Source organism: Opisthocomus hoazin, chromosome 2 (genome assembly GCF_030867145.1).
Source record: "Opisthocomus hoazin isolate bOpiHoa1 chromosome 2, bOpiHoa1.hap1, whole genome shotgun sequence".
Lineage (NCBI taxonomy): Eukaryota > Metazoa > Chordata > Aves > Opisthocomiformes > Opisthocomidae > Opisthocomus > Opisthocomus hoazin.
The window spans coordinates 41627382-41643493 of NC_134415.1; the positions used below are offsets into that span (position 1 = coordinate 41627382).

The 16112-nt window shown below is 40.0% G+C and overlaps 1 protein-coding gene across 11 annotated transcripts in view; it reads right to left on the bottom strand.

Moving 5' to 3' along the window:
• The window catches only part of EHBP1 (EH domain binding protein 1), a 231255-nt gene that overhangs the window by 122953 nt on the left and 92190 nt on the right, over positions 1 to 16112 (bottom strand). For 8 of the 11 annotated variants that reach the window (XM_075413349.1, XM_075413357.1, XM_075413356.1 and 5 more), the window contains exons 7-9: positions 13275 to 13414; positions 7157 to 7261; positions 6333 to 6455 (exon numbers count right to left, since the gene is read on the bottom strand). In XM_075413349.1, the coding sequence (XP_075269464.1) occupies positions 6333 to 6455; positions 7157 to 7261; positions 13275 to 13414 (368 nt within the window). The remainder of the gene's footprint in view (positions 1 to 6332; positions 6456 to 7156; positions 7262 to 13274; positions 13415 to 16112) is intronic. The other 3 variants (XM_075413358.1, XM_075413354.1, XM_075413353.1) reach the window with 1 other exon arrangement.

Below are 16112 nucleotides of genomic sequence, written 5' to 3' on the forward strand. Positions count from 1 at the left end.
CCAGTGCAGGTGGTCAAGGCAAGCAAAAGTTTCACCCTGCTTGCCCCGAGATGTCTTCAGTGTGGGTATCTGCACCTGAGCTAGACCACTTGACAGTCATAGCTTACACATATATGTCCAAACTGTTAATGTCTAAAATTAGGTAAGCCAAATCCCGCATAGATATACATGACTAAGCTCATGGTAGTCAGGATACTACTCAAATGTTACCCACAAATTCAGTGATTTGATGAACCAGGCCAAGCGGAAATGCTTTTGAGATCTGCCCTCAAAAGATAGTTTCATCTAAGAAGCAGATGTAACTTTATGAAATGCAGAAGAATGACTGATGTATGTCTTGTTCAAGTTGTGTGACTTACTGATGACATTTTAACCAAAACTTTCGCTACTTTAAACTTCACTCAAAATATTTTATCAAGAGAGTGCACAACTACAAATACCTTCTTCTGCAACTCCATATGATAGATCACTGCACCTGCACATGAATCTGTTGATAAATACACGTTATCATATATGAGCAAAACTTGCTGATAACTCACAAGCAGTATTCAAACAAATATTACTAGAAGGAATGTCAGTAACATTTCCCAAAGTTAAAAACATTCAGGGAAACAATCTCTTAAAACTATACTGTAAGCTCTTATTTTTAATCTGCTTTTCAGTGTCTCCTGGAAACTACGAGTTAAATGCATGTTTAAATCTGATAAATTTTAAGTGGCAATGCAAATGGTTTTTGCAATTTTTTATATTTCAACACTTTGGATCAAGTGATGTAACCCTTCCTAGGACAAAATTATTTCTGTCGTTAATTGGCTCAATAGTATCTACAGGTTTGGCCTGACACGCAGCACTGCAGATCAGAGCTCAGAGACCTCTGGCTTATTATTAATTAAAAGATTTAATAAAATTCTACACGCAGGCTGAAATGGAAAAAGCTTTGAAAAAATATCGTTTTCAAGACACTTATATAGGCAGAATTTTGCAGGGACTCAGCTAAAACCCTCTTAACTTGGCTGCTCATTCTCTCTCCTCTTGTCATCCAAGATACTATTTTTTTCCCCCCTTGCTTCCTTCAGTGGCCCCACAGGAGAGAGGGTCCCCACCCAAACCTAACCAGGCTATCTCCCACAGGGTCTCTGAAACCCTTTAGGACTAGCTTTTCTATCAAGTGCAGGTCATCATTTTGTGAGCCTCCTCACAACAAATCCAACTGCTAGGAGCGTGACTCAACAACAACGCTCTTAAAGCTGCAGCCACTGCTACCTTCTCTAACAAATACACTCATACTTTCTCAATGACCTAACGATGTTGGGAAGTGTATTTTGGGGAGCTGAACATACAAGAGCTTAAAAGGGGCTTATTTCTCTCTTAAAGCTGATTTTACACTAAGGAGTCAACAGACTCCCCTCCTTCCCCCTAATCATCAATCACAGCTGAAAACACAGAACTCCAGTCTCTGCTTGAACTAACTTTTTAAATTGCAGTTCTCTACATTGGTATACAGAGGGGGGGAGGAGAACAACAAACAAACAAACAAACAGACGACTTTTGCAGTTTGGCACTCCAAGGGTCAAACTCACAATAATTTTGCATGGTTAAGTAATAAAGCCACAGGGTTAGGAGTGACAAGAGGAGAAGCAGAAGTATTACTACAGCAGAAGCACCAGCAGCTCTTGTGCCAGATTCTGGAAACATTACTTGCCCTAAATGCACTGAGAAACACTGCTCGTGATCGTAATCACTCTGACACTACCTATCTGCACGATCAGCCTTCTAGTTCCCAAAGGATGTCCAGAAATCACCCTGCCCTTCAACCCACTTGCCATTTGTTACACAAACATTGTGACACATCCCTTAAAAACAAGCAAACCCCCCACCAAAACATTACACACACCACTTTCCCCTTGGCAAAGGATGAAAGAACAAGCCACATGTGAAAGATATTTAGTTATGCCATTTACTGCACTGCTGGCAGGCACACAGTCATGATGGTGGTGTGAGCAGCGTAACAAACAGCACAAAATAAAAATGTTACTTCCCAGTACTTCTAGAAAGCATAATGACTGGCACCCCTATAAACCACTGATGATTTTCTGTTACTTTTCTTAATAGTCAGACCAGCAACACATACTATTGCATTAAGAAATATAAGGCGAAGGACAGAGTAATCATTTTCCTCTATGTCAGTTCTCGTACTGCTCTCCTTCGGACTATCCTAGAAGGATTTTGGGGTTTGGTACTGCACTGTGGCACTGTTTTCATTTGCAGTGTAACACATGCTGCAGGCAGCTCAGAAGTCTACACACAAGGTAAAGAAACACATTGGCAAAGTAAGTGCTGTTTTAAATGAAAGCGGGAGGCTGTGCCAGCAAATAGTTACATTCATGTCTCAGGTGTGTTGCAAGAAACTTGTATTGGTCATATGCAACTTCAAATTTGCATTCCCGACCTAATTAAAAAAATATCTGGCGTGCTGAAAGTGTGTTGTTGTTTTCTACTTGCATTTGTTGTATATGTTGACTTCCCCAAGTAAAATATTTCGCACAAAAATTAACTGATATTAGAGTTCTGTTGTAATGTGACTAAAAGACAATTCAAAAGGCAGTCCTCATATTGTCTTCTACATATCATGTAGTATAAAGCTGTACGCATATACTGTTCAAAGAGATTATTTTTCACTTTCCAGATTTCCAATGTCTAGCTGACCTACTAGATGCTGAGGGAATAAGCCTCAATTTGACACGTCAACCAAGAAACACAGCTGCAGATTTTTCTGAGGTGAGTTGTTCATACACACATTCACTCCACTGTCTGCATAACATCATTTATGCTAAGGACTTTTTAAACTACAGCAGCGTCCAGAGACAGCTTGCTGATGACCCTCTGCCATGCACTGCACCCACAGTGTGCACATGGATGCTGGGAGCACTCCTGCCTTTTGTTTCTCTCCACCCTGCATTCCCAGGGTTAGGTGATTACGGGATTAGGAAGACAGAAGGAAAGCAGCTGGTTTATGAACAGGCACAAGAAATATCTGTCTAGGAAACAAGTATCTACTGGCAAGTAATCGTGCTTTCTCTTTGAGTGACTGTCATTACACACATAGTCATACTCTGGGTGGCTCACAGTGCTCTCTCACTAAGCACACAGGTTACAGGTTTGATAGAAATATCACTGGAATACCTCTGCCAAACAGCGCATTGTGCCTTCTAGCAGTCTGATGGCAAAGCACTTGGGAAAGGAGGCTCCAGATGGCTGTTCTGCACATCTTGGGGAAATTAAGTAACAAATTGAACAGAAAGACTCTGAACTTTCACAAAGTCTAAATTCAAGACCTTCCCTTGTCCAGATAAAAAGATAAAGCAGACTAACATGTAATGAATAGAAAAATATTTTGTCCCTGCATGCATAAAAGGTCAGTATCTTGATTTAAGCAGATCACAAGACAAGTGAAACAGGCAATGTGACTTTTCAAGCCCATAGCATAAAGTCTGCCTTAAACCCCTGAACCTCTGTCATGCTCCCAAGCTCCTGGGGTGGCCACCAAAAAGGCCACATTCACTTAAGGATGCAAAAGCAAACAAGTGGGCATAGTCTCAAAGAGCTTCCTGAAAAAAGATGGCAGCAATGAAAGCCTGAGGTCTCAGAGTAGAAGAAATGTCCTAAACCATGAGGGAATATACCTGTGGCCAAATGAGAAACAAACAGGTCAGCCTTCTGCGGTAGAGCGACAGGGTACGAACAGCCTCGATACCGTGTAGCTTCAAAATGTAGTGCAACAGAAAGGGAAATCTCACCAGAATGGTAAGGTCTAGGTGTACCCCATACAGAGATACTGATCCAATTAGCCACAGGCATACATAGCAGACTCTGCTGTTGCTGAAGACCAGAACTGTCTTAACTAATTTGTCTCAGCATCTTTTTTTCCCTCCTCCACTTTCTGTGAAGGAAGAGGACTGGAGGAAAGACACACATCAAGAAGGCCAAGCAAGGGAAGATGGAACACAACCAGTCCCCATCACAGGGAGAAGCCACCTCTGGAGTGGAAGGGCCAGCACTTCTCAGAGGTGTCTCAGGTGACTAGAAGAAATCCTGGGGAGCCACTAATCATAAAGTAAAAGCTTTAAAAATGCCACACCAGATGTCCCATTATTTGTCTGACAGTCTGAAACACCTCAGATCTTCCACTTGGTTCGTTGCTCCAGGAACACAGACTCCAGCCACGTGAACCTGACAGAAGCTCCATCACTCCCAAATAAAAAACACCTTATGACACAGTAGGAAGAACCTAGTGACACCCTGTTTATCGAAATCACCATCATGTTGTTTTACATTGACTGCTGGATGATGGCGACAACGTGTAGGAGGAATATTTGGTACACACACACCCAACAACTCAGCATTGCTGCCCACAGCCATACAGATGGGACTTCTTCAGGGAACCAACAGCCTGAGCCCTGAGACTCGCTAAGTAGAGAGAACAGACCCAGAGGAACAGAGAAGTGTGTCCATGACTGTGACTGAAGATAACAGTAAAGGCCAGATGCCACCAAAGGGACCGGAATCGACTGAAAAAAACGTGCCCCACATGTATTGGGAGTCTTTGGGGAACATAAGCAGGCTGGAGCCTTGGATGCAGGCTGCTCATAGGGAACTTAGCATGAAGTGTCAAGCTACTCCAGCACTAAGAAACACCACCAGTTTATATCTCCCTGTCCCTGAGATGAGAAGGAACTGATTCTTTGTTCCTGTATTCTGTGGTCAGAAGACCTGCTGCTTTCTGCCAGTGCAGGTTCACTTTGGAAAGCAAAGAAAAGCTACGTTTGGAAAACAGCAGTTTAGATAGGATGGGACTTGCACAGCTCTCTCCAGGGAGAGGATGGTGCATTTCTTTCTAGAGCAACAAAGGAAGAACGGAATATAGGCTGATCTCTTAGAGAAAGTTGTGTATGAACAAGTAAAAGGATGATAGTAGGTGTTTTATATCCTTGGCTATTCTCCCTCCTTCTGTGATTCTAAGGGAATTCACAGCCAAGGAACAGACAGGAAATGAAGCCAAAGATCTAGAGACCAGAACTGTATCCATGTATATTGGTATCTACAAAGCTGAAAAACAACTCACTTCTGCAGCTCTAGAAACACCCGACAACTTTATAGGACGGAGAAGGGGCCCAGGATAGTGGCTTTACGGCTTCAATGGCCAATTACAGAAGATAGTGCAATGTTGTTGTTTGAGAAATGCAAGCCGTGAGACTACACCACAGCCAAAGTATGACAGGACTTAGATCACCACCCACATTGGCCTCTGTGGAAGGCAGAAAAGCCACGTTGTGAGTAAACATTCAGCTTGTCCAGAGAGAGAGAGTAACCACAGGTGGAAATGGCAGCTTAGAAATGCGTCCTCGTTAGACCTGGCATTAGAAATCCCACAGCTGTACCCTGGGCTGCTCCTGCTCAGTGTGGCTCTTTTGTACTGTCACTACAGAGTGGCTCCTGGGGTTTGGTCAAAGGTGGCAAATGCTCCTTGGTATTTTCCGTGGGAAGAAAAGTCTTGGAGCTTTGAACAGGAAAGGCTGCATACAGCTTCATACGTTGGAATTAACTATGGATTGGTAATTTGAGCAGCTGCAAACTAAGCAAATAATACACTCTTTTTTTGATGGCAGCAGATGGAAGCCTGCATATCTAGACATGGAGTTCAGAACAGCAGAGATGCCTGCTGTCTTGGTGCTCCTTTCTGGCCTTATGACCAAAGTCTTACCAGATTAAAAACTTACAGGGGTTGTATTTTTCACTCAAACAGAACAAGAATGGGCTTGTTGGTCTGGAAAAGGGTGCACCACGTGGTGCAAGGTATGATGCCAGAAGGCTTAACTAAGGAAGTCATAAAAGCAAAAACAGAAGAATGAAAGAGATACAATTAAATTGTAGTAATGAAGATTAGTGCTGACCAAGAATAGCTGTGATGCACTGAAGATTGCAGTGAAGGAAGTTCTGATATAAACCAGTATCCACACAGAACAGAGGCGCTTGACATCATGTGTTGCTCATTTATACCACAAGGTGAGTACTAGTAACACACCTGATAGGTCTAAAAGTCTCTGGTTCCACTCTTAGCTGGTAGCCCCCAGTGGCAAATACACATAAGGATGTGACTCAAAGGATAAATCCATTTTCCAGTGACTTGATCACTGCTATTGCTACCTCAGTACTGCATGCAATAATTGTATTTAATCACAATAACATTTTCCGCTTGTAGCCCTAAAAAAAAAAAATCATGTTTTATTAAGCATTTGCAAATAACGACGAATTATGTAATACAAATCTATTACCTTCTACTTCAGGGTCTCCAAATGGATTTAATTCTGCTGTGTCAGGATCACCAAAAGGGTTCGTACTAGAGTTGGCCAGGTCTTGTTCCTCTTCGTCCAGAAAATTAAGCTTATTAATAAGTTCTAGAAAAAAGTTGGAATATTGTTTTAATATAGATACAAGCTGTCACCTAACATACTTCAAGCTCAAAAAACCCCCATATTGACAGTCCCTCAAAACACTGCACCAGGGTATGGCATGAACTGCACAACTAATCTAATGCATTTCAGCACTACACCAACAAAGGAGAAAAAAAAAAGTGAAATGAATGAAACTTCTCTTCACTGATCAGAACATTACATAACAGAAATGACTGCTAAGAAAGTCTTCTATTATCTTCATTAAATAAATGTTGCAGAACATCTAACAAGCTAAATACAGCAATTTCTTTTTGGTTGTTTGCATACATGTTAACTATCCACATGGAATTTTAAGTTTTGGATGTAACACGCATGTAAAATCAGAGAGGACATTTGGTCAAGCTAGACAGGTAAGTATTATTGACTACACAACTAATGTTTTAGGCTTGGGGTCTGGGGTTTTTTTTTTGTCATTTTTTTTCCGTCTCTTGTTCATTATCAGACAACAACGGAGCTGTAGAGGAGACAGGTTCTTTCTCTATCGTGTTGTTACCTGTTGGATGCACTACAAATTACTGAGAGTCATGCTGGGTGGAAGCACAGAGATAAAACTGACAGCTGAATACAAGCAGGAGTCAAAAGGCAACAGGTCACAGTAAATACAGACAATCAGAAACAGAAAGAAAGGAGGAAAGCTCATAGACCTTCAGAGGAACTGGCTGATTTAGCTGAAGGCATATTTGCTCGCTTTATGCAGTCATCTTGATCTTCATCTAAGCTGCTCAGAGCATTCAACTGGTTTACAATTTCTGTAAATAGAAGCCAGTCAAGACAAACATAAGGCAAGGGCATTTAATGAAACAGAAGTGGAACAAACACTGTTACTAGAAAGAGAGTGAGTGACGGAGAGAGAGGGTAAAAGAGAAGACAGAGTTATTAAAAGAATACACTTAGAAAGAGTCCTTACAATGCTACAGCTACAGCAAAGCATCTGTGTTAAGTGCTTCAGTGAGAATTCAACAAGAAACTCAGTTAACAGATATAAACAAAACCTTGCCGGATTCCTGGTGTCAGCAACAGTAATTAGTTTTATGAGGACGACTACGCATTTCAGTTCAAAACTTAGATGTACTAGATATAATTATGAGACTTTTCCTGCTCGTGAAGAAAACCTGAATTTTAAACTATTGTCAATCAACACGAAACAGCCCCAGAACAATTTACCTCCCTCCCAAACCCTTAAGGCTACAGAAAACTAATACATACACACGCATTTTATATATTTATTTATACTTACAGTCTGATTATTTAACATTTACAATCAGTCACCATTGAATTCCGACCTATGAAAAGTTGTAGTTATGTAATAGTTCTAAAAGGTATGATCAGTATTGTGCTATGAGAATGCATACTAAATGTACATATTGGTTGAATTTGCCACAGTAATACTATGCAAGTAACACCCTACTGTCTGGTAAAATCCTTTTTCAGCTTCTATCCACAGTGGATAGCTGTGGATTGCCATGAATTAATAATTTTTAAAATGCATTAATCTTAATGTTTAATTCTAATCAAGTTTTCGATGCCTCCATAATTCTGGAAGGAAAGAAAGAAACAAAAAACAACTAGGTCTTAGTGGCTTCTGCCCCAAAGGGAAAAATTCCTCTCTGATCCCCCCAGTAAAGCAGTCCCACACACAGCACCTGCCAAATGCAGCTTCTGTAGTAATGGGGATTGAGCCTGGGGCATCTCTGAAAGACTCCAGGCACAGGTTTCTGTGGAGAGGGGACAGAGTTCCTCATCCTTCCAGCTGACAAACAGGCAGGAGAAACCTGTGCAGGAGAGATGATCCTGCCTGTTCAATATCATTGCCCCTCTTTCCACAGTGAAATAGATGATGTCTTCTGGTGTCACCAGTGAAGTTAAAGCTACGTAAATGCCTTTACTGCACATTTCTCATGCCATTCATTCTTGGATCTCCTTTATCTTGTGCACACAGTAAGTTACTTCTTTGTAAGGCTTTTAGTTCACTGTTGTTGTGTACCTGACTTTTCCTTGGATCGCTTTTGTTTAGGAAAGCAGACGTTTGTCACAGACTCTCATACTTCATTCTATGAACTAGTTATAAGGAGCAAGGTATCAGAGTGAGGTGAAAACTGAGTAGTATCATTATCATGCCTGTCCCAGCTCATGCTGGTGCCCACAGCCACCCAGAGCTTCCTAGCAGGGGGGGACTCATGCTTTTTCACAGGGCAACATCTTCATCAGTTGACACACCGACACTACTCTTAATTTCATGCTTACACAAACAGCATGAAGAACCTGAAGCCAAAAGCAGAGTCCAGAACCTGAAAATATTTCAGTCACATGGTTAAAAATGTATTTTGCAAATTTAAACTGGTTTGCAAAGATATGCCAATCTGCAAATTACCAATTTGGACGTAATCTATGCTGACAATGACAAAGCCACAGCAGAACTCCTCTTACCCTCACCTCCTAACTGTTCTTGACCTTCAAACAAAAATCTACTTAGATGGGATTACATTTGTATCTATCTATACAGAGTTAATTTCACCCTCCTCAATTCCTTATGTTTAGCTCCAACAAACAAGACTATTGTCCTAAAAAATAATATCAAAACTGCCCAAAAACTCTTATCTTTTTTCAGTATAAAATCATATATACACCTTAGAGATCTGAACCATATAATACTATCTCTTCTGGGAATTTTTAAGACTCAGGATACACAATGGAAAATACCTTCCTGTACTCAAATAAAACAGACTTGACTTTATAAAACACTAGTACAAACAAATTACTAGTTTAAAATAGGCTGAGATGCTGACATGATTTACAATTCATTATGCTAGCATGTGAAAAAAACCCAAAACAATTACAATTCAGTTTTTATTGTCAGAAAATAATAAATTAAGTTCAGAGCTTTAAAAAGAGGGAATTCTTTGATGTGGTCTGAATCACTTGGTCCCATCTGCCAAACTAAACACCCGTACGCACTACAATGTTACTCATTACAATATTAAATGGTTTATGTCATATTTTGGAGTGTGGAAATGGTAGGTTGGAGATTTATGTCCTATATTATCTTTTATAAATCTCATTATCTACAAACATATATTAGCTTGTTCTACAAGTATGTCATATAAATCACTGGGTTTTGTTTTTTTTTTTCATTCTTGTCTCTCACTTTTTTTTTTTTTTTTTAAGCAGATTGGTGCTACTGACACAGATTAAAGGTATCAGAAGTTTACATGGGAGGTATGGTTTTGCAAAGCACAAGAATGGGTTACACATACTGCTTTCCAGAAGCCTACTCTTGAAATATACTGGGATTCAGACTCCTGCAATAGGTAGCACACGGGCACATTGCTGAGTCCATGTGGCGCCCCAGGACCGTCACTGTACTCCTGAGTAGATGGAGCAGGAAGCAACTACCAACTACAGAATGAGGCTCTAGGTATCAATTAAAACATTAAGAGAAGCAATATACTTATTACTACCCTAAGTTTGTGAGTTATGAGCCACATTTCTTCAAGTACACTAGGATGCCTTGTCTTCAACTGAAGACTAAGGAGAGGATAATTCTGAGAGGTTTAAATTCATCTGTATTAATAGTGTAGAAGCAAAATATTTTAAACTTCTTTCACAGCTACAAACATCATTTTCAAGTTCACTAAAAATAGAACAGTTAGGTGGAGATATAGCTTTTACACATTAAAAATTTAAGCAAGAAATCTTGGGAAGGAAGCGGAAACGTCTGAGATGGATGGGTTTTTTTTTTTAAAAGGAAAGTGATGCTTTGAATGGAAAATATCTTTCAGTCTGATCTTAAGGTCAGTTGTATGGCAACACCTCACATGTTGACCACAGCGAATGCCACAGTGCTTTTGAGGTAGGTCAGTACTGCGCCACTTATTACATAGCTGAAGAAACAGAGGCACAGATACTTACCCAAAGTTAAGCAACACATCAAGGAAGAGAAACAGCATTTCCTAACTCACCTGCACCATCTAGAGCCCCATTCAGCAGGTCTCCCTTTTTCTCCTAATGGTGGATGTATTTGTTCCTGTATAAAACTGCAACTTTGGGCCCAATAAAAAACTTTTGTACACTGCAAAAAGGAACAGTGTCTGTGATAAAGATTTGCAGCATCTCTTGTAGCTGTGGCTTCAGAATGACAACATTTCAGTCATCAAGTCATCCAATGTTTCTGTGAAGACCTTGAGTTAAAAGTAAGATAATAATCCCTTCTGCTTTGCTACTTGCACTTGTCTTTTTCAAAGCTCTCTTACAAACATTAACCATGTAATACTCCCATCATTCCCACGAAGTAGTTACAGCCAGTATCCCCATTTTACAGCTGGGAAAAAAGGCGCACTGAGGCAAAGTGATTTGCCGCAGGGGACTCTGCTCTGAGTCAGTAAAGGCATTCCAGCTCGCTCAGCTGCCAACACCCTAACACAGAAACGGATGAGAAAATGTTGGGCGCAGCAAGCTTTCAACGGGGTGATGTAACTTCCTCAATTAACTTTATGGGATTCTGTGAACACAATTATTTTTGAAAGAAATTTTAGAAAGAGTACTTCCCTATATCAGTTTTGTTGCATTTCCTTCTTTCTGTATTTCTTCCCATTTTTCTACGTTTCCTACCCCTTTCTCCCTTTGTTCCTCAGCTCTTCTCTTTGTGTTTTATTCGTTTTTCCCATTCACTATATTTATTACAGCAGTCACTCCAACTGCCAATGAAATAAATCTTGAATACATGTTGAAATAGATCCTTTACATTTTAATCGTTAATGTTTACTTACTGTCCTACAGTTTATGTTCTCTTCTTGCTTGGGAAACTACATGCACTCATTCTCCTTCAACATCCCTCTCATCCCACTCCTTGTCTAACGTGGGAAAAATTACCCAGGCTAACGAAGCAACTCAGCCATTGTAGCCAACACAAGAAGAAAAAGTCCAAGACTGACCTTTCCCCGCTCAGGTCCCCTTAACGATGCACCTACAAAAACCCGAACCCAACCCTCCCGTCTTGTATCATTAGAACACAGTCTCAGACTGGCTGAACAATGAATAGATAAAATGTAATTCAGAAGTATTCATTGCTTCTGCCTTTCAAGCGGGTATTGTAATGTTTGCTTAGAACAGATAATTTTGGCCTTCACAACAACAGATGGAAAAGTTGAAATGCCTCTAAAAGAACTGGAAACTAGGACCTTGCATTGTTTGTCAGACAGCTCACCCTTCCCCATCTACCTCCAGGGATGTTCACTACCTAGTCAAAGGACAGTGGGCATCTACACCAGTTTTTTGCTTGTTCAGGAATAATTTCTTGGCTTGTTTAGATGCTGAACACCGCAAAATCAATCAATTTTAGGAGAAAGATCTGCTGCTTTTCAACTACTGTCCTTCTGTACATGGGTTTTCTGTAACTGTCCTCAGCGCAGTATCGAGGCTTAATAAAACAATTCTGCACAACAGTTTATACAGATTTTATGTAGCCTCTCCTTTATGTGCCCTTCCCTTCTCTGTGATCATTAGATGGCCTGGTGAGTATGTCAGGTTTTGTTTGGTGTTATGACACACACCTGAATTATTCTGGTTACACTAGGAAAGGAGAGGAAGACCTTGGAGAATGATTTCAGTGTGACCAGGCTGGTATTTCTCCACTCCCTGACGAAGAATACATTATCTCCGTCTCCCAGATATTTCATTCCGGACTTTCCAATCTGGTCTGTGCCAGACACATACAGTATAAGTAGAGATTTGGTCAGGGTACAAAATGTTTAATTGAATATGTAAAGGATGGAGAAAACATATTTGCATCCTTTCACAACACTAAATATAACTTTGTAATAACTGCTTCAGGCTGAACCTTTCGATTGCAACGAAAGCTCGAAAAGATGTAACTAACATTTTGTAACACCCAAACAACATTCCTCAGGATTGTCAAGAACAGATTTGACAATTCACTTCTCTGCTTGGGATGCTTTTCCTCACCCTAGAGAAGGATCCCATTATTTCAACAGACATTTTTAAAGAGCACTAGCAGTCATGGAGGCTGGCACCATAAGTTAATTTCTCTCTTCCTGATTCTTTTCCACTAAGAGTTCCTACAGAACTTATCCGGAGCAGTGCTACATAATGATCTCCACCAACAATTTAACATCATCACATCCTGAGCTGACTTGCATCGATTAGTTCAGCTATCCTGGACACACTCAGCATTTTCATCAGTAAGCAATTCAAATGTAGTTACACTATCTCACTTCAAACAACCTTACTATCAAATTCCGTTAAAGTCCTTTAATAGTCTCCTGATTTCATTTCCACAAGACACCTCCAACCAAAAGGCAGAAGCACGCTGCCTGGAATTACCATGTTATTGAGCAGAACCTCAGCACCTACCCACGGCACAACTCATTTCGCAGTTATTCTCATAAAGTATCGTCATCACTTCAGCTCGTCCTCTTGCCTTCTCACCCACTGACCCTTTCCCTCCACCTTTTTACTCCTCTGTTCACATCGGTTCTTTGCTTCCCTAAAATGCTACCTACTTAGCGCATTCTCTCCTAAAAACAGGACATACACACACACACAAACCAATGCTCTTAAATTCACAAATACTAAACTTTGTTGAGTTACAGATGGGTCCCTCTTCCATCAAACCGTCCTAAATTTTATTTTGGTTTGGATTTTTTAAAAATTAAATAGAAATACAGCATAAGGATAAAATCCTTGGAACACAGCTGGCAGTTAGCAGAGGGAACTATACATTATCATCCCCATGGAAAAACGAACCTGTAATTTTTGCAGCTTTTTCCTCTTGATTCACTCTGTTTTCTTCATCTTCTTCATTGTCTTCCTCAAAATCATCTAGATTTCCAATATCAGCTTGTTTCATACTCATCAAACTAGCCAGGCTTTGCATGTCTTCATCACTAAACAACAAATTTCAAACCATGCATTAAAATGCAGTCTGTTAATACCACCTCTGATACTCCTGCCTTATTAAAAATCCTTTAAATAATTTTATGCTTTCTCTTCTTCAGGGAGGTCTCTGACCTCAGATCTGACCTTGAATATAGTGAAAGAACAAAATAAATACATATATTAATTTCTAAAGGGAAAGTTTTCTATTAACAAAATTCTAAAGGTTAAAAACAGTTCTGCCATGCATTAAGCGTCAATTTAATGACTGCTTCTCAAAATTTTAAACCAGTCCAAAAACGCTAGTAAACACTTATCTGGTCTCCTTTGGTTGAAGTGAAAATGTTTGGTCAGACCTACTGTCCATATGTTGCATGTGACATCTGTCACTACATTCATTCAGAACTCCTGACACTGTTACAGAAATTAAAATCCCTTTTTTAAGTATCTGAATTCATTAACAAGACAAAAAAACACTACATATCAATGGCCAATTTCAATTCTTACTTGACTGTTTCTCATATATGTCTTTCACGTAACTGCACCTTTCATATCGAATATGTTTAATGAAAAGATGACAGCAGGGAAAGATTCAGAGAAATAGATGTTCTACACTTGTTTCATAAAAAACTCAAGATTTTTGAAGTATATGATATCATTCTTGAACCAACAGCAGTCTTACCTCTTCTCTTTTAAAACCTTTTCAACATGTTTATTGGGATTAATCAAATTTTTTTTTAGCTCCTTAGAAGGAGACTGACTGGGGATTGCCTGGCTAGGGAACGCCTCTGTTGAAAACAGTCTGGGGATCTTGGTGGACAGCAAGCTCAACGAGACCCAGCATCATGCCCTGGCAGACAAAGGAGGCAAACAGCATCCCGAGACTCATTAAAAGAGGACCACAAGCAGTAGACTGAGGGAAGTCATGATGCATGACTGCATCTAGGGTACTTAATCTGGTGTTGGGTCCCACAGTACAGGAAAATGTTTTGATAAACAGAAGCAAGGTCATCAGAGGGCCACTGAGATGGTTGAGGGCTGGAGCACTTGCCCTGCGAAGAGAGGCTGAGGGAAATGGACTTGAGTCTGTAGAAGAGACGGCTTCAGAAGGACCTAGCAGCAGCCTGCCAGCACTGATGAGGACGTTGAGAAGGCAGTGGTGCAAGGCAGGAGCATGACAGACAGTGAACACAGATTGAAACCAGAGAGGTTCTGATCTGATGTGAGAAAAAAGTTGGAACTGTCATCAACAAGCAGTAGGATGGATTGCCCAGAGAGATTGTGCAGTCTCCATTCTTGGGCGTTTTCAAGCCCCAGTGGGGTAAAGCCCAGAGCAAACTGCTCTGATAACATAGCTGACTGTTTAAAGCAGGAGGTTGGACTAGCTACCTCTACAGGTCCTTTCCAACCCAAATTATTCTATTTTCTTTGATGCTGATCATAATAAACCCAGGTGCACAGATTTGGTACGTAATAATGGCAAGGAAACTATAATGCCAAGGAAACTACACAAATTATTTTAAAGGTACCATTTGGTACCTTTGGGGCAATCATTTCCTACTGTGTGAGTTCAAAGTAATTTGCACTACAGAATCCGCAGTTACATAGGACAACTAAATACTTCTATAAAAAGTATTAATAATAATAAATATAAAATAAGTAACTATAAGGAAGTCACGAAGACCTTTCCATTCATGCAGAATCCTCAAGGTTTCGTCTTCCTGTTTTGATAACCAACAGATTAAATCAACTCTTTAAGCACAGGGGGAAAATGTAGCATCCTATGGGCAGCTTCTTTTATACACTGAAGATAAAAACCTGGGAGCAGTTAGCACACAGCTCCTATATATCACATGTTCATGTAAGGATGAGAAATTAAAAGGTCACCAAGGTACTATTTCTTTTTACTGCCCTGTCTGTATTCATAACATTTTTTCTGTATTTTAGAAATAAGATGATTTTTGGTACTGCACAGCAACAAATTGCATTACTATCTTCATAAAGTGCATAAAATAAAAAAGTGAATCTCACTTCATGGAACTAGAAGAGTTTATAAGAGATGTACGTCAGCTACCTTTTCTTGCATGGTCATGTATGTGACACCTGAATTCTCTCTTATTTTCACTACTAAGACAGTCTCCATTTACACACACTGGAAACCTACACTTTCACAAACAGCAGGGGTTTTTTTTTTCAGGTCCCTGGTTAAGGGCAATATCAAAGCCCTGTTGTTACCTTACAGCCTACTTGACTTCCAGTCTTCAGTCCGAAGCCTATCAATTTCAACAGGAAAGAGACATATGTGATCCTAAATGGATCAGCTTTTACAAATTATGGCCTCATAAAGCACTAAGAGCCTAGTATAGCTATTTACTGTTTAGTTCATGGATGCTGGTTGTTCCAAAAAAGTTAAGAGGTTACCAGACACAGACTTTTTCATTCCCATTTTCAGCTGCAATACCATGTTAAACCACAGCTAAATACTCAGAAAAATCATTCTTATATGGCAGGTCAAAATGCGGTTCACAACAGGTTAATCAGAGGAGGGAAACAGTCATAGTAATTAACAGCTATTAATCCATCTGTGGCTTTCAAAGCATGCACATAAAAAGCCTTTTTGTGTCAAAATGTATGCCTCAACATAGAGTCTGGAAAGCTGTTCATGCAACAGTTTCAGTGCACTTGTATTGCAGTGGACAATGTCTACAA